The 18,682-nt window shown below is 41.4% G+C and overlaps 1 protein-coding gene and 1 non-coding gene across 2 annotated transcripts; both read right to left on the bottom strand.

Moving 5' to 3' along the window:
- Positions 1-145: 145 nt before the first annotated feature.
- Positions 146-217, bottom strand: trnaa-cgc (transfer RNA alanine (anticodon CGC)). Its single transcript has one exon. It is a non-coding gene; the product is annotated as a tRNA-Ala (tRNA).
- Positions 218-378: 161 nt separating this feature from the next.
- LOC139534573 (uncharacterized) lies at positions 379-5,694 on the bottom strand. The gene is made up of 3 exons (XM_071333806.1): positions 5,557-5,694; positions 2,831-2,960; positions 379-2,509 (listed from the first exon to the last, which is right to left on the bottom strand). The coding sequence occupies exon 3, from the start codon at positions 2,505-2,507 to the stop codon at positions 1,842-1,844; it is 666 nt and encodes a 221-aa protein (XP_071189907.1). The 5' UTR covers positions 2,508-2,509; positions 2,831-2,960; positions 5,557-5,694; the 3' UTR covers positions 379-1,841.
- Positions 5,695-18,682: the final 12,988 nt, after the last annotated feature.

The following is an 18,682-nucleotide window of genomic DNA, read 5'->3' as shown; positions in this document are numbered from 1 at the left end:
GCAGCATCCATTGTCACAGCCCTATAATAAAACATAATAAATAAATGACATGATTAAATGTGTTATTAGGAGTTAGTATGAGTGTAACTCCAAATTATCATTTTGTGTTGTAATGAATTTCTTGGGTTAACAATAGGTAAAAACATGGAGATGCCGGGGATTGAACCCGGGGCCTCATACATGCGAAGCATGCGCTCTACCACTGAGCTACATCCCCATTGGCTACAAGGGAAGTTGCAAAAAGGGTTATAAAGCTAGTAAATCTCATAAAATAATCACTAAAATTATATTTATGACTTTAAAAAGTATAAGTATTATAGCCTACACTTTTTATAATACTTATATTGATTTTTTTGAAAAACACACTTTCAATAATAGTAATTTGGAAAATATTTTTTTATTTCAACAATATAACTATCAAATCAAATCGAATCAAATATTATATGTCACATGCGCCGAATACAACAGTGAATTGCTTGCTTACAAGCCCTTAACCAACAATGCAGTTTTAAGAAAAGGAAACAGACAATATAATCACATCAGCGCAAACACTTAAAAGCCTCATGCAACCGTTATTATATCAATATCAAATGACTTCTGGGTAACAATTAAGAACCTTTACTATAATAGTTTTTCATTCAAATGGACAAAAATAGCCTTTTTGCTGAAAAATATTTCTCAAGCAAGAATTTTGCTAGGACTGTCAGGGAGTGGTCTGAGTGGGAGGGGAATGCCATGCAAACCTGCTGATTTAAAAAAATGTTTTTAACCATTATTTAACCAGGAAAAGCACATTAAGACCCTCTTTTTCAATGGAGACCTGGCCAAAAAGGCAGCAACAATCAATACATTATACAATTATAACATACAACAATACAATTCAACAACATGTTCCAGCCTAAAAAAAAACATTTACACTCCTCTGTAACAGTCTCTCATCAAAAATACAAATGTAAAGGCCCTGTGTAGATTGTATTTTCAACCAGCAACTATCAGGAATAACACTGATCAAATATGTTCACACTTTTACAGTGTTTGTTTCATCAGTTGCTGTACAACATCATACAAAACATAAGCGAAACATAATTTTGACTGCACTGGGCCTTTAAGTTGTATCAGAAAATAAAAAATTGTCACATGCAAATCAATGAAATGGTTGGCCTATGGCTCTCTGACTGTGGCAGAGGCTCCAATTCACTACATGGATTTCTCTGGAAATAAACATCATGCACAAAAGACATGAAACAGTATAGCACAAAGTCAAGCCATAGGCCTGGGCTGCACAACCCTCTTCCTGGAGATTAACCGTCCTATGGGTTTTCAGTCCAACCCTAATTTAACACACCTGATTCTACTAATTAGCTGCTCAACAATACCTTAACTAGCTGAATCAAATATGCTAAATTAGGATTGGACTGAAAACCTTCAGGACAGTAGATCTCCAGGAAGAAGGTTGGGCAGGCCTATCTAAATAGCTATTCAATTCATAAAATATACAGAACACAAATATTTACAATACTAATCATCATATAGCAACAGTGCAAACCCCAAAACTCCGAAACCGTTTAAAAATGATATTTTATATCTAAAATACATTAATATAGCTTCATGTATTCAAGCTGCAATTGTTGCTCTTGTCAGTCACTTTGATAATATGATTGATTTAGTACTCTCTGTTGCTCTCTGCCTTGATTGTTATAACACTGGTTTGTAAGGTTTACAATTATGACAATTATGACGATGATGATGATGGTGATGATGACAAGTAGCCAATGTTCTGTCAAGCGCTATTACTGTACACAAATGTATTATGGAACTCTTTCCCCTTTCTGATCCTTTCCTCACAATGCAGTCACATCATTGTTGTCTTTGCCTCCCTCATAATCTTCAGACCAGATAGCACTACCAGAGTACTGATGCAGGTGTATCAGCAAACCTCCCCGTCCACTTTCTTCTCCTCCCGCTGCTCCCTCATCACCTTTGCTATCCCCCTTTTCCTCCATATTCTCCTCTCTCTTCCCCTCACACTCTCTCCTCTCCTTCTTCGCGTCCATGACCTTCACTCTCTCCGTCAGGCCACAGCCCTCCGCACTGGAGTAGTCATCCGAAGAGTCGTCCACTCGGCCATCCCTCTCATCCCCCTCCTCCTTATCCCCCTCCTCCTTCTTCCCCTCCCCCTCGCTTTCCCCTCCCTCACTCACTCTCTCTACATCCTCCTCTTCGTCTCTCTGTTCCTCCTCTCCTACAGTCTCCTCATCCTCACTGAGAGGCCAAAGGCGACGCCTGAACCACACCTCCAGGACTTGGACCCCGCCCCTCACCCGGTCCCTGGCCCCACCCTCCCCAAGGACCAGTTGGTGGACTGTGTACTGGCCATTAGTCTGGCGGTTTAGCCACATGTACAGAACGACCAGGAGGGCAACGAGGGTGAACAGGATGAAGAAGACAGTCAAGACGACAAAGGAGGATGTGGTTTGGTCTTTGATTTCTGGATCGTAAGTAGTCATGCCTACAAGAGAGAGTAACATTGGAAAAACTGTTTAAACTGACATTTGACAGGGACATTGGGTTGGATCTAAAGGCATATACAGTATCTCTGATTCAGATCCTGAAGTGATTGGTTGGTCCTCATCTGCACTATAAATATTACATTTCAATTGTCAGACTGAATTGAAATGGAATTGACCCCAACTGTGACAGTCACAAAATACAAGTCTCTTATTCTAAAGCTGTTCAAATCCAGTCATGTTTAGCCTCTTATTAGAACAAAACCATAAATCTGTTATTATTGGGGTTAGCAGGGTAAGATAGATTTGATGTCGCAACGTACCTCTTCAAATAGTTCTCAGAAAAGTTGAAGAAATCTTTGCTCAATCCAAGGTAAAACTGCTGCGGTGGAGATCCAGTTTATTTCCTTTCAATTGGAGGTGATCCATACATTGATTTATTAATGACTGGATCTGTAAAGAAAATATAGTAACATTAGCTTCCTACTGACGAAAATGTTTGCAGTATAATTGAGTAGTGTTCATTATACCTCCTGACAAGCAACACATTTCACCTCCCAATTACAATATCCATGCAGCAATTTTTTTTTAAATATATATACAGATAATTACACCTGGAAATGTTTGTGGCGGAAAGGTGGACTCTCAGAAAAAAATATTTTACAGGATAAAGTATGGCTGGTTTTAAATGTAGACTAAAACCTGGCCATGAATAATAATATGATTATTGTAAGCAGAAACTGTCACACTGACTGGTTGTGAATGGTTCTGACAGTTGTGGTGTCATGGTGATTGATGTGCCATGCTATTGTTTCATTGTGCTGTACTGTCCCTGCAGATACAGCACGTCACACCTCACAAACACAGGAAGTGAGTGTGAGGCGTAGGCAATGGGAGAATCTCAATTGCATACTCTTCGCGTCCTCTCTCCTGTCTCCTCACCTTCTTCTCAAAAGCCATTGGAGGAGAAGGTCAGAGGGGTGGGACCTCTGTTTTTCTCATCCAATGGGTTTTGAGAAGGAGGCGAGGAGAGCGGAGAGAGGACGCGGGGAGTATGCAATTGAGATTCTCACCCTGATTCTGCCTGTGTGACTCACTAACAGGAAGCCAGCAGATGCTTTCTCTCCCTCGGTCTTGCTCACTTCTAGTTGAATAATTATAACAGTCAATTGGAAACTGTTATATAGATGAATATGGATGCTTGTATAGATAAATATGGATGCCTGTCAGAGTCGACAAATGCATTTTAAAATAAGTGCACCTGTGGTTTTCCCAAATCTGTGTGGATAGCTGACATATTGAGTAAAGACTAGTTTATAGTTCTAGTTCAGACAGGAATGCAATGGGATTCATGTACACAACCTTTCAAACGTTTGGGGTCACTTAGAAATGTCCTTGGTTTTGAAAGAAAATCTTATTTTTTGTCCATTAAAATAACATCTAATTTTTCAGAAATACAGTGTAGACATTGTTAATGTTGTAAGTGACTGGAATAGACTGACGAGTTTCAGAAGAAAGTCCTTTGTTTCTGTCTATTTTGAGCCTGTAATCGAACCCACAAATGCTGATGCTCCAGATACTCAACTAGTCTACAGAAGGACAGTTTTATTGCTTCTTTAAACAGCACAACAGTTTTCAGCTGTGCTAACATAATTGCAAAAGGGTTTCTGTGATCAATTAGTCTTTTAAAATGATAAACTTGGATTAGCTAACACAACGTGCGATTAGAACACAGGAGTGATGGTTGCTGATAATAGCCCTCTATACGCCTATGTAGATATTCCATAAAAAATCTGCCATTTCCAGCTACAATAGTCATTTACAACATTAACAATACTACACTGTATTTCTGATCCTTTTTATGTTATTTTAATGGATAAAAAAATGTGCTTTTCTTTCAAAAACAAGGACATTTCTAAGTGACCCGAAACTTTTGAACGGTAGAGTATGTGGACTTGTTGTTTCATATGACGTACAAATGTGACATTCTGCTCATCAGATGAAAGTTATCAACAAGGCATAGTTCATCCTAGATTGCCAACTTGATTATGCAAAATACGTTAAGCAATGTTTGCTCTCTCTTTCTACATCCTACAATGCCTTTACATTTATGCATATGACCAACCAGACAATAAGTCGAAGGCATATCTGAACATTTCCCGTTACATGTTTTCATGTGGTGCAGGCAGGCAGGGTACAGTAGGCTGCGTTTAGACAGGCAGCCAATTCTGATCTTTTTTCCACTAATTGGTCTTTTGAACAACCACAGTAGATCTTTTCACATCAGATCTTTTTCAGAGCTGATGTGATTGGTCAAAAGACCAATTAGTAGGAAAAATATTAGAATTAGACTGCCTTTGTAAAGGCAGCCGTATTGGGGTGGAGCACTGATTTAATAAGGATCTTTAATAAGGATCTCACTTAGGGGTGTGCTGTTTACATACTCTGTTTATATGCATAATACTTACGCAGCATTAGCACAGATAACGTAAATGTTTTAAGCAAAGGCCCACTTGATATGTAACCATTAACCACACCCTTTAACCCCAATGCAATTCTTTCATTTTGTAGATTGGGTATTGGCATTTTATTCAGATACCCATTAGCTGTTGCTGAAGGTGCAGCTACTCTTCCTGGGCTCCACATAAGACATAAAACATGATATAATACAAAACCTCAATAGACAAGAACAGCTCAAGGACTGAACTACATACACTAACATTCTTCTTACAGTTCTGAAACTAAATACACCAGGGTCACACCCAAAAAAAGAAAAAGGGGGGGAAATATGAAAAAGTCCTAAAAAGACTAAATAAAAACACAGTGGAAGGAGAGAAACAGTGGTGGGAGAAAAGTGAGGAGGAGATGTGGAGAGATTGAGTGGAGAGTGTGAAGCTGAAGGATGGACATACAGAGAGTGGAAAGAGCCGTGACAAGATGGTCACACATAGGAAGATGAGAGAAAATGTTCAAACAGATCCACACCATAAAATGCCAAACATAGGGGAGATTTGATGAATTATCATTGATTAAAAAAATGTAAACTCACCAATGTGTTGCTATAAAATGAACAGTCTGAACGATGGTTTCAAAAGAGACAGACCCAACGAGGCAGGTGTTAGTGGTGGCACTTTTTTAAACAAGAGATGGGGATACAGAAACTTAAAGATAGGCGTGTAAGAAATAGAGCGAGAGGGGATATAATGTGGGTGGAGAGAGAGAAACACAGAGACAGAGACAGAGAGAACCTCCTGCCGAATGTATGACCATATTAGAGACACATATTTCCCTCAGATTACACAGATCCACAAAGAATTCGAAAACAAATCCAATTTTGATAAACTCCCATATCTATTGGGTGAAATACCACAGTGTGCAATCACATCAGCAAGATGTCTGTCCTGTTGCCACAAGAAAAGGGCAACCAGTGAAGAACAAACACCATTGTAAATACAACCTATATTTATGTTTATTTATTTTACCTTTCGTACTTTAACTATTTGCACATCATTACAACACTGTACAACACTGAGACAGATAGAGAGAGACAGAGAGACAGAGAGAGAGCGAGATGACTAATTTTTGAATTTTTTATTTAACCTTTATTTAACCAGGCAAGTCAGTTAAGAACAAATTCTTATTTGCAATGACAATTGATAATTGATAGATAAACCAACCCACTAACTCAAGCAGGGTGGAGGGGAAATGTTGCAAGGGGTGATAAGCAAGTAAAGTGTGCACCCAAATATACATAGAAAGAGGAAGCTGTAGTGGTCTGTGTACTTTAGCTGTAGTGCAGATTGAAGGTTTGGCAGCTGGTGTGCAGGGTAGCTACATGAGTATCAGATGTGTAGCCAGACTTATTAGCCACTCCTTTTGCCTCTTCTCTTTCAACCATAACGTTTTTCGATTCCTCATCAATCCATGGAGCCTCAACAGTTCAAACAGTCAGTTTCTTAACAGGTGCATGTTTATCAATAATTGTAAGAAGCAATTTCATAAATTCATCAAGTGCAGCATCTGGATGCTGCTTATTAAATTTAGAGCGGTAGGTAGCCTAGTGGTTAGAGTGTTGGGCCAGTAAATGAAAGGTTGCTGGATCGAATCTCTGAGCTGACAAGGTTAAAAAATCTGTCTACCTGTCCCTGAACAAAGCAGTTAACCCAATGTTCCCTTGTAGGCCATCATTGTAAATAAGAACTTGTTCTTAACTGACTTGCAAACAAATATTTTTTACATCATCTACAGCAAAATCTTTTGTATGATCCCTTATACACCATTTTAGGCCCAGCTTTTGGAATTTAGGCTTTCCTGGATATAGCCAGTATATTGTGATCACTGCATCCAATGGGTACAGATACAGCTTTAGAACAAAGTTCTACAAATGTGATCGATACATGTGGATGATCTTGTTCCTGTAGTGTTTGTAAACACCCTGGTAGGTTGATTAATAACCTGAACCAGATTACAGTCACTGGTTACAGTAAGAAGCTTCCTCTTGAGTGGGCAGCTTGATGAAAACCAGTCAATAAAGAAAGTAGACCTCTCTGTTTACCTCACATACACTATCAAGCATTTCACACATATTATTTAGACACTGACTGTTAGCACTTGTTGGCCTATAGCAACACCCCAACAGAAAAGGCTTTAAATGTGCCAAGTGAACCTGAAACCACAACACTTCAATAACACTTGACATATGAGCTTCTCTAAGCATTACAGGGATATGGCTCTGAATATATACAGCAACACTTCCCCATAAGCATTTCTGCCTCTTCTATAGATGGTATATCCTTGTATTGCTACTGATGTATCATCAAATGAATTATCTAAGTGAGTCTCAGAAATGGCTAATATATGAATGTTATCTGATGTCAGCAAGTTATTGATTTCATGAACCTTATTTCTTAGGCTACATACACTGCTAAAAAAAATAAAGGGAACACTTAAACAACACAATGTAACTCCAAGTCAATCACACTTCTATGAAATCAAACTGTCCACTTAGGAAGCAACACTGATTGACAATAAATTTCACATGCTGTTGTGCAATGGAATAGACAAAAGGTGGAAATTATAGGCAATTAGCAAGACACCCCCAAAAAAGGAGTGATTCTGCAGGTGGTGACCACAAACAACTTCTCAGTTCCTATGCTTCCTGGCTGATGTTTTGGTCACTTTTGAATGCTGGCGGTGCTCTCACTCTAGTGGTAGCATGAGACGGAGTCTACAACCCACACAAGTGGCTCAGGTAGTGCAGTTCATCCAGGATGGCACATCAATGCGAGCTGTGGCAAAAAGGTTTGCTGTGTCTGTCAGCGTAGTGTCCAGAGCATGGAGGCGCTACCAGGAGACAGGCCAGTACATCAGGAGATGTGGAGGAGGCCGTAGGAGGGCAACAACCCAGCAGCAGGACCGCTACCTCCGCCTTTGTGCAAGGAGGTACACTGCCAGAGCCCTGCAAAATGACCTCCAGCAGGCCACAAATGTGCATTGATGTGCCATCCTGGATGAACTGCACTACCTGAGCCACTTGTGTGGGTTGTAGACTCCGTCTCATGCTACCACTAGAGTGAGAGCACCGCCAGCATTCAAAAGTGACCAAAACATCAGCCAGGAAGCATAGGAACTGAGAAGTTGTCTGTGGTCACCACCTGCAGAATCACTCCTTTTTTGGGGGTGTCTTGTTAATTGCCTATAATTTCCACCTTTTGTCTATTCCATTTGCACAACAGCATGTGAAATTTATTGTCAATCAGTGTTGCTTCCTAAGTGGACAGTTTGATTTCACAGAAGTGTGATTGACTTGGAGTTACATTGTGTTGTTTAAGTGTTCCCTTTATTTTTTTGAGCAGTGTATATTAATATGGGCTATTTTCAGCCCTTTCCTGGGTAGCTTATCAGAGATAAAGCAAGAGAAAAAAATATTCATTCAGCAGTTCATTAATCAATTGGTGTGTGAAAGTGTGGTGTGTGCTGCGAGGTTAAAGCTATGAACCCATAGTCTTGGTTCTCTCATCCCTTCCAGGCATTTTTGGGAGGGAGGGTGGACAATGAGCCTGTCATAGCGGATGTAAGCAATGTCCACATGCGCTCTGGCAGCTTTCATGGCTGGGATAAGGTCTTTTCTCTTCTGGCGCATAGCTTCAGGATAGTCCTTGTTGAGGAAGATATACATTCCTCTCAAGTTCTTGGCTCTTTCTAGAACAGCTACCTTCCAGAACAGCTACCTCGGCCTGGGCATGTCACCTGGACCGGTGGTGGGATATGTCATGCAATAAAATGCAAATGAATTACTTAAAAATCATACAATGTGATTTTCTGGATTTTTGTTTTAGATTCCGTCTCTCACAGTTGAAGTGTACCTATGATATAAATTACAGACCTCTACATGCTTTGTAAGTAGGAAAACCTGCAAAATCGGCAGTGTATCAAATACTTGTTCTCACCACTGTATATACAATTTGCACACCCACACGTAGACGTATGTAAGTGGTGTAAAAAGTATTATGAGAAATGTTCAGAGTGGTCCCTTTTTGGATAATTTGAGGTGTGATAAGGTTAAAGCATTGTATGGGACTTGACTTACCCCTAACCAATAAAACTATAAATAGAACCAATGAATGTTGAACATGATTTTCTGTTAACTAAACTTGAGGCTACAATTGATTGTACTCCTGATTTTTGTTGATATCCCAAACGATGAGATATTAAACCAATGAGTAAGCAGGCAAATTGAACCAGTCCCCCAGGATGACTGGGGGTCTGACACTGCCTCCCAGTCTATTTTGTCTCAAGTGCCAGAAACCTTATGGATAGAACATTCCAATGACAGTGAACTGATAGGCAGTGCTAGCCTAGTTATAATAACTGCCTATCTCTCCCCTTCTAAATTGACCAATGTATTTTATAAATTTGGCATATTACATACGAAGCTTAAAATAATAGACATTTAATAAGTGTGAAGCAGAAAGTGAAATAAATATATAGACTAACATTGTTAGGGTAGACTAAAATGAAATCGATGCCTTCCAATATGGAGAAGGTTATCATGTTTTTTTTGTTTTAAACCTTGCAAGAGGGGGAAAAGCAGAATGTTGTTTGAGAGTGATCTGTGTGTATTAACAAAGTGATTGAGAAGATCTTCCTATTGGGAAAGAAAGAAACAGATATGGAGACTAGTGAAAGTAACAAAGTGAATAGTAATTGGCTTTCAGATAGCACTCCAATAGTGCAATATTTTAGTAATTTCAAGTAATAAGACAAAGGGATTGAGCATTGGGACTGATATTAAATTAGAGGCTGCTCACTCTTCAAGGCCTGGTCCATTGCTCTTGTGTTTAAGTAATCTGTTGTTTGGGTTAGAGATCAGCTTCGGGCTGCCAGTACACACTGAACTCAAATAGGCTGTACGAGACACAGTGGGGAAATTTGGGACAGAGGTATGAATAATTGAATAAGACACGTTTTTGACAATGTATTACTCAATTCTATAGTATGGGTAGCACCAGGGATTAAAGTGAGAAGGTAATGTCATCTAAAACAATAATCTGTTTCCATTACCTGGAACTGTGTCCAGTGATTTAAGTGGGTAATGTAATCTAAAACAACAATATGTTTCCATTACCTGGAACTGTGTCCAGTGATTTAAGTGGGTAATGTAATCTAAAACAACAATATGTTTCCATTACCTGGAACTGTGTCCAGTGATTTAAGTGGGTAATGTAATCTAAAACAACAATATGTTTCCATTACGTGGAACTGTGTCCAGAAGAAGTAGATCCAAGTAAATGTTTTAGTACCGAATATTGAGCTGATAAGCCAGCACCAACTTTTTGAAGGTCCTAGCAGATTTGTTCAACAGGTTTTAAATTGTGACTAAGTTTATGTCCCAGGGATAGTTTGTATGGAATTGTATGTCAACGCAACAGGTCGAAATGACAATGATTACAAGAGAGGGGCTCTGGGTTTGTTTACTTTAGAAGGTGCCTATTCAGCTTGACGGGACACTGTATCATCTGATGTGTCTATCAAGTTTTTTTTCTATGTTTATCAATGATTCTGTATCTCTCCCTTTGAAAGGATTCCCAAGGCAAGTGCCTTAGGAGAGCAGTTAAAGGTACCCGGATCCAGCTGTTAATATAGAATGGTAATTATAGCGGGCAAGGAATCTATATACAAGGAGGCACCATGCCAGCACCCACACACAACCCACCTGTTAATTAATATTTGTTAGTGGTTAATACTCTGATTTATTGATGAGGGTCTTAAATTAAAGTGATAGAACCAATGTGAAGCACTAAGGACTGTCATTCTAAATTTGGGTTGGATAATTTATCAATATTTATAATTATGATATGGGAAGGAGAGGCTTCTAGAGACAGAGCTATGCCCCTAAATTGTGAGGAGAGCCACTAGATTGTAGCTTGGGCTAACCTTGCCCCAATCCCATTCTTATCAAGGTTGGTGTGAAACTGTTATAACATGTGTTCTCTCTCTTCCCTGTGAAAGTTAATATGCATGTGCTCTAGGCCAAATTCGGGAGATCTCTAGAGACATAGAGAAAATTGGCAATGCTAAAAGAATTGCATAAATTGGCTCTGCAAAACAGAGAGGCTCTTGACTATCTTTTGGCAGGTCAAGAGGGCACTTGTGCAATCATTGGCGATGAATGTTGTACTTTTGTCCCAGATCACTCTTCTAATATGACTGATCTCGCCGAATACATTGCAACTGTTGCTAAGAATAATTCCCCACAACCAGAGTGGACGCCTGCAACTTGGTTGGAATCCCTGTTTGAAAGGTTGCTAGATCGAATCCCCGAGCTGACAAGGTAAAAAAATAAGTAATTCTGCACCTGAACAAGGCAGTTAACCCACTGTTCCTAGGTCGTCATTGTAAATAAGAATTTGTTCTTAACTGACTTGCCTAGTTAAATAAAGGTTAAATAAAAAATAGTATTACTATACTATTTAGATTGTATAAGCCAGAATGAAGTGGGTGTTTTTTTCTGCGTTGATTTCCCTAACTTTAATAGGAGTATAGAATATTATGATATAGAAGCTAAAATCTAAATGCTTACATTAAAATGTAATGATTATCATCACACAAGTGATAAGAGAATGGAATGTTATGGAAATGTGTATGTTTGTGCTTTTCTATAAACCAATTTCTGTGTTCATGCAAGTGACTGATTGAACGAATCCTCACTGTCAGTATCTGCAATTTGGCAGTACGCCTAGAACCTTGTTTAGAGAAAGGGATATCTCAGTTTCAAGGTCTCAACTTAGAAAGAAGAAGCCTTGTGGGGTGTTGGTCTGTCACATGCATGACCCAGTATTTGGTCATCACATGAATGAAGCAAACATTAATTATGAATGATGAATAAGCTACATCATGCAAATATAACTTGTCAGTATATAAGGGAACTAACGGGACTGCCCCGTTAGAGCTCACTTCAGACCGGTACTTTATGCATCTAAGTTTGACTGTGACCTCTCCAGCTTTGCTGACAAAAAAGTATGATTCATTTAAGATTGACTTCGAGTGTCCCTGTGTAAGAATTTCCACAACAGCTCTTAGCTTTATCCTTTGAAAATAGACACAAGAAAATATTCTATGGAATTGATTTGTACAACAATGGAGGGTTGTCACTAAAGGAACCCACCAATTAACATACTGTATGTGCAAAGTCAACTTCCGGCGCCGACAGATGGCCGCCTCGCTTTGCGTTCCTAGGAAACTATGCAGTATTTTGTTTTTTTACGTGTTATTTCTTACATTGTGTGGCAGATGAATCAGAATTAGTTGGGTAACATAGATAAATAAGATGTTTTATTTATATAATATGCTTATGTGAGATACTTGTCATTAGAATGTATCCTTTTGGACTATACTGTTGGCAGTTGCACTTTTTCCTTCTCAGCTAGGGCTCAGTCACTTGGGGCCCAGAGAGGGGAGAGGTCAGAATGGAACATTGTCTTCATATGTGAATGTATCTGTTAAACCATGTGAAGGAATGGTGTGATTAAGGGGGAACCAATTATCTCTTGGCTCCACAATGTCTGTGTGCAAGTCACTCCCCTCAGTGAGCTTGTCTAGGAGTGGGGAGAAGAGGGGGTTTACTTGAGATAGGAGTATATAAGAGTTGACAATTGAGTTATGCCTTGGATGAGGTAATGTTTTGGTACTATGAAGTACCAGGAACGAGATTAGAACCTCGTTTTAGAGACCAAACTGAGCGATAATTTATAGCTAATGCTATCTGGCTATGGGATACTCCTTTCTCAAGTAAAAGGCCCTTTGTGAAGAGTTCCTAAAGATCTGTGGTTCGTCATGTAAGTTGAGAGGGGTGTATCTTTGCTATAAAATATCTCAGTTGCCATTATGTTGGTACTCTCAACAATTCATTATAGATAGTAAATTGTTGAAAGTCACAGGGCTATGGTAAAGCTCACATTATTAAAGATGAAGTTTAAGTATAACTCTGACTGGTGTGTGGTTTGTAACTCTCCTCATTTGGTAATACAGGAAATTGCCACGACAATTGTTACCCCAGGTAGTCTTAGGTTTTATTACGTACAGTCGGGAGGAACTATTGGATATAAGAGCAACGTCAACTCACTAACATTACGATCAGGAATACGACTTTCCCGAAGTGGATCCTCTGTTTTGCCTACCACCCAGGACAATAGATCGGATCCCAGCCAGCGAACCAAAACAACGACGCCGTAAAAGAGGCAGACGAAGCGGTCTTCTGGTCAGGCTCCGGAGACGGGCACATCGCGCACCGCTCCCGAGCATACTACTCGCCAATGTCCAGTCTCTTGACAACAAGGTAGATGAAATCTGAGCAAGGGTAGCATTCCAGAGAGACATCAGAGACTGTAACGTTCTTTGCTTCACGGAAACATGGCTCACTCGAGACACGCTATCGGAGTCGGTACAGCCAGCTGGTTTCTTCACGCATCGCGCCGACAGAAACAAGCATCTTTCTGGTAAGAAGAAGGGCGGGGGGGTATGCCTTATGATTAACGAGACGTGGTGTGATCATAACAACATACAGGAACTCAAGTCCTTCTGTTCACCTGACTTAGAATTCCTCACAATCAAATGCCGACCGCATTATCTACCAAGAGAATTCTCTTCGATTATAATCACAGCCGCATATATTCCCTCCAAGCAGACTAGGGCTGGTAAAACCCTGGATCATTGTTATTCTAACTTCCGCGACGCATATAAGGCACTCCCGCGCCCTCCTTTCGGAAAAGCTGACCACGACTCCATTTTGTTGCTCCCTGCCTATAGACAGAAACTAAAACAGGAAGCTCCCGCGCTCAGGTCTGTTCAACGCTGGTCCGACCAATCTGATTCCACGCCTCAAGATTGCTTCGATCACGTGGACTGGGAAATGTTCCGCATTGCGTCAAACAACAACATTGATGAATATGCTGATTCGGTGAGCGAGTTTATTAGCAAGTGCATCGGTGATGTTGTACCCACAGCGTTTATTAAAACATTCCCCAACCTGAAACTGTGGATTGATGGCAGCATTCGAGCGAAACTGAAAGCGCGAACCACTGCTTTTAATCAGGGCAAGGTGACCAGAAACATGACCGAATACAAACAGTGTAGCTATTCCCTCCGCAAGGCAATCAAACAAGCTAAGCGTCAGTATAGAGACAAAGTAGTCGCAATTCAACGGCTCAGACACGAGAGGTATGTGGCAGGGTCTACAGTCAATCACGGATTACAAAAAGAAAACCAACCCCGTCGCGGACCAGGATGTCTTGCTCCCAGACAGACTAAACAACTTCTTTGCTCGCTTTGAGGACAATACAGTGCCACTGACACGGCCCGCTACCAAAACCTGCGGACTCTCCTTCACTGCAGCCAACGTGAGTGAAACATTTAAACGTGTTAACCCTCGCAAGGCTGCAGGCCCAGACGGCATCCCCAGCCGCGTCCTCAGAGCATGCGCAGACCAGCTGGCTGGTGTGTTTACGGACATATTCAATCAATCCTTATCCCAGTCTGCTGTTCCCACATGCTTCAACAGGGCCACCATTGTTCCTGTTCCCAAGAAAGCTAAGGTAACTGAGCTAAACGACTACCGCCCCGTAGCACTCACTTCCGTCATCATGAAGTGCTTTGAGAGACTAGTCAAGGACCATATCACCTCCACCCTACCTGACACCCTAGACCCAATCCAATTTGCTTACCGCCCCAACAGGTCCACAGACAACGCAATCGCAACCACACTGCACACTGCCCTAACCCATCTGGACAAGAGGAATACCTATGTGAGAATGCTGTTCATCGACTACAGCTCAGCATTTAACACCATAGTACCCTCCAAACTCGTCATCAAGCTTGAGACGCTGGGTCTCGACCCCGCCCTGTGCAACTGGGTACTGGACGTCCTGACGGGCCGCCCCCAGGTGGTGAGGGTAGGTAACAACATCTCCACCCCGCTGATCCTCAACACTGGGGCCCCACAAGGGTGCGTTCTGAGCCCTCTCCTGTACTCCCTGTTCACCCACGACTGCGTGGCCATGCACGCCTCCAACTCAATCATCAAGTTTGCAGACGACACTACAGTGGTAGGCTTGATTACCAACAACGGCGAGACGGCCTACAGGGAGGAGGTGAGGGCCCTCGGAGTGTGGTGTCAGAAAAATAACCTCACACTCAACGTCAACAAAACAAAGGAGATGATCGTGGACTTCAGGAAACAGCAGAAGGAGCACCCCCCAATCCACATCGACGGGACAGTAGTGGAGAGGGTAGTAAGTTATAAGTTCCTCGGCGTACACATCACGGACAAACTGAATTGGTCCACCCACACAGACAGTGTGGTGAAGAAGGCGCAGCAGCGCATCTTCAACCTCAGGAGGCTGAAGAAATTTGGCTTGTCGCCAAAAGCACTCACAAACTTTTACAGATGCACAATCGAGAGCATCCTGTCGGGCTGTATCACCGCCTGGTAGGGCAACTGCTCCACCCACAACCGTACGGCTCACCAGAGGGTAGTGAGGTCTGCACAACGCATCACCGGGGGCACTACCTGCCCTCCAGGACACCTACACCACCCGACGTCACAGGAAGGCCATAAAGATCATCAAAGACAACAACCACCGGAGCCACTGCCTGTTCACCCCGCTATCATCCAGAAGGCGAGGTCAGTACAGGTGCATCAAAGCAGGGACCAAGAGACTGAAAAACAGCTTAAATCTCAAGGACATCAGACTGTTAAACAGCCACCACTAACATTGAGTGGCTGCTGCAAACATACTGACTCAACTCCAGCCACTTTAATAATGTAAAAATGTATGTAAAACAATGTATCACTAGCCACTTTAAACAATGCCACTTCATATAATGTTTACATACCCTACATTACTCATCTCATATGTATATACTGTACTCGATACCATCTACTGCATCTTGCCTATGCCGTTCTGTACCATCACTCATTCATATATTTGTATGTACATATTCTTTCATTCCTTTACACTGTGTGTATAAGGTAGTTGTTGTGGAATTGTTAAGTTAGATTACTCGTTGGTTATTACTGCATTGTCGGAACTAGAAGCACAAGCATTTCGCTACACTCGCATTAACATCTGCTAACCATGTGTATGTGACAAATAAAATTTGATTTGAAGTTCAAGGTTCACAGATGCATACAGTCCAATGACCACAGAGTGGCTGAACCTAACTGGACATGGTGATTCTGCTAATAAATACCAACTCTTATAAAAGCAGCTCGCACTCTAAAGAGCAATTGATATCAGTTTTATCAGGATTTCCCAAACTCGTTCCTGTAAAGGCACACACCTGACTATAAGGTCCCACAGTTGACAGTGCATGTTAGAGCAAAAACCAAGCCCTGAGGTCGAAGGAATTGTCCGTAGAGTTCCGAGACAGAATTGTGTTGAGGCACAGATCTAGAGAAGGGTACCAAAACATTTCTGCAGCATTGACGGTCCCCAAGAACACAGTGGCCTCCATAATTCTTAAATGGATGAAGTTTGGAACCACCAAGACTCTTCCTAGAGCTGGCTGCTCGGACAAATTGAGCAATCGGGAGAGAAGGGCCTTGGTCAGGGAGATGACCAAGAATCCGATGGTCACTCTGACAGAGCTCTAGAGTTCCTCTGTGGAGAACCTTCCAGAAGGACAACCATCTCTGCAACACTCCACCAATCAGGCCTTTATAGTAGAGTGGCCAGACGGAAGCCACTCCTCAGTAAAATGCACACGACAGCCCGCTTGGAGTTTGCCAAAAGGCACCCAAAGGACTCTCAAACCACAATAAACAATATTTTCTGGTCTGATGAAACCAAGATTGAACTCTTTGGCCTGAATGCTAAGCGTCATATCTGGAGGAAACCAGGCCCCGCTCATCACCTGGCCAATACCATCCCTACGGTGAAGTATGGTAGTGGCAGCATCATGCTGTGGTGATGTTTTTCAGCGGCAGGGACTGGGAGACTAGTCAGGATCGAGGGAAAGATGAACGGAGCATGGGGTCTGAATACTTATGTAAATGTGATATTTCAGTTTGTATTTCTTTATACAATTGCAAACATTTCTAAAACTAAATTTTTGCTTTGTCATTATGGGGGGTATTGTGTGTAGATTGATGAGGGAAAACAATTTCATTAATTTTAGAATAAGGCTGTAACGTAACAAAATGTGGAAAAAGTGGAAGGGTCTGAATACTTTCCGAATGCACTATGTTAAGAGTTGAAGCAGTGCAGAACCACTCGGCTGACAGACACTGCATAGCCCAAAGGCAGGAAGTGAGTGGTTCAAGAGACACAGAGCTGATGCTTTTTTAACCTGGGACCACATCCTGTTATGTGCTCCACTGGCTAGTACAAACACAACCCAATAAACTTCTGGGGAACCGTAGAGGTAGATTTGAATTCATGTACATTTTGCTATGATGTTGTGGGAGGACTAAACTTGACAGTCCATTTCTAATGCTGAATATAATTGAGTTCTTCTTTCCAAAGCGTTGAGGAACCAATCAGAAAAGCTTCAGGAGCATGCTTACCCTGTATGATAACACAAGATGATAACCACTAGGTTACAGTGTATGATAACACAAGAAGATAACCACTGGGTTACACTGTGTATGATAACACAAGATGATAACATAAGATGATAACCACTGGGTTATGGCGCCGGAGATGAAGGCAGACATTTTACGAAGCAGAATAATTTTTTTCCTTTCACGACTGACGAGCCCGACGCGAAGGATATACTGCTTTCTCGGGAACAGGCCCAGATCCCCGCGATTTGCGTGAATTTGTAGGCGATCTAATAAACCCCCACTTCACTCCATTCTGATAGCAAACATGGAGAATAAAATCGACGAGCTACGCTGAATATTAAACTACCAACGGGACATTAAAACTGTAACATCTTTTGCTTCACGGCGTCGTGGCTAAACGTCGACACTATCAATATACAGCTGGCTGGTTACACGCTATTCCGGCAGGATAGACATGGGGCGGCGGACTATGTATTTTTGTAAAAAACAGCTGTTGCACGATATCCAATGAAGTATCGCGCTATTGTTCACCTGAGGTAGAGTATCTCATGATAAGCTGTAGACCACACTTTCTACCTAGAGTTTTCATCTGTATTTCTCGTAGCTGTTCACATACCACCACAGTCAGAGGCTGGCACTAAGACAGAATTGAATGAGCTATATTCCACCATAAGCAAACGCTCACCCAGAGGTGGTGCTCCTAGTAGCCAGGGACTTTAATGCAGGGAAACTTAAATCCGTTTTACCAAATTTTTATCAGCATGTTAAATGTGGAACCAAAGGGGGGGAAAAATATATATATAAATAAATAAATAAATATCGCTGGGCCACCTATACTCCACACACAGAGACGCATACAAAGTTCTCACTCGCCCTCCATTTGGCAAATCTGAACATAGTTATATCCTCTTGATTCCTGCTTGCAAGCAACAATTAAAGCAGGAAGCACCAGTGACTTGATCAATAAAAAAGTAGTCAGATGAAGCAGATGCTAAGCTAAAGGACTGTTTTGCTAGCACAGACTGGAATATGTTCCGGGAGTACACCACATCAGTCATTGGCTTCATCAATAAGTGCATCGATGACGTCGTCCCCACAGTGATCGTACGTA

This window comes from Salvelinus alpinus, chromosome 11 (genome assembly GCF_045679555.1).
Source record: "Salvelinus alpinus chromosome 11, SLU_Salpinus.1, whole genome shotgun sequence".
In the NCBI taxonomy this organism is placed as follows: domain Eukaryota; kingdom Metazoa; phylum Chordata; class Actinopteri; order Salmoniformes; family Salmonidae; genus Salvelinus; species Salvelinus alpinus.
This window is presented reverse-complemented; position numbering and strand designations above follow the sequence as displayed.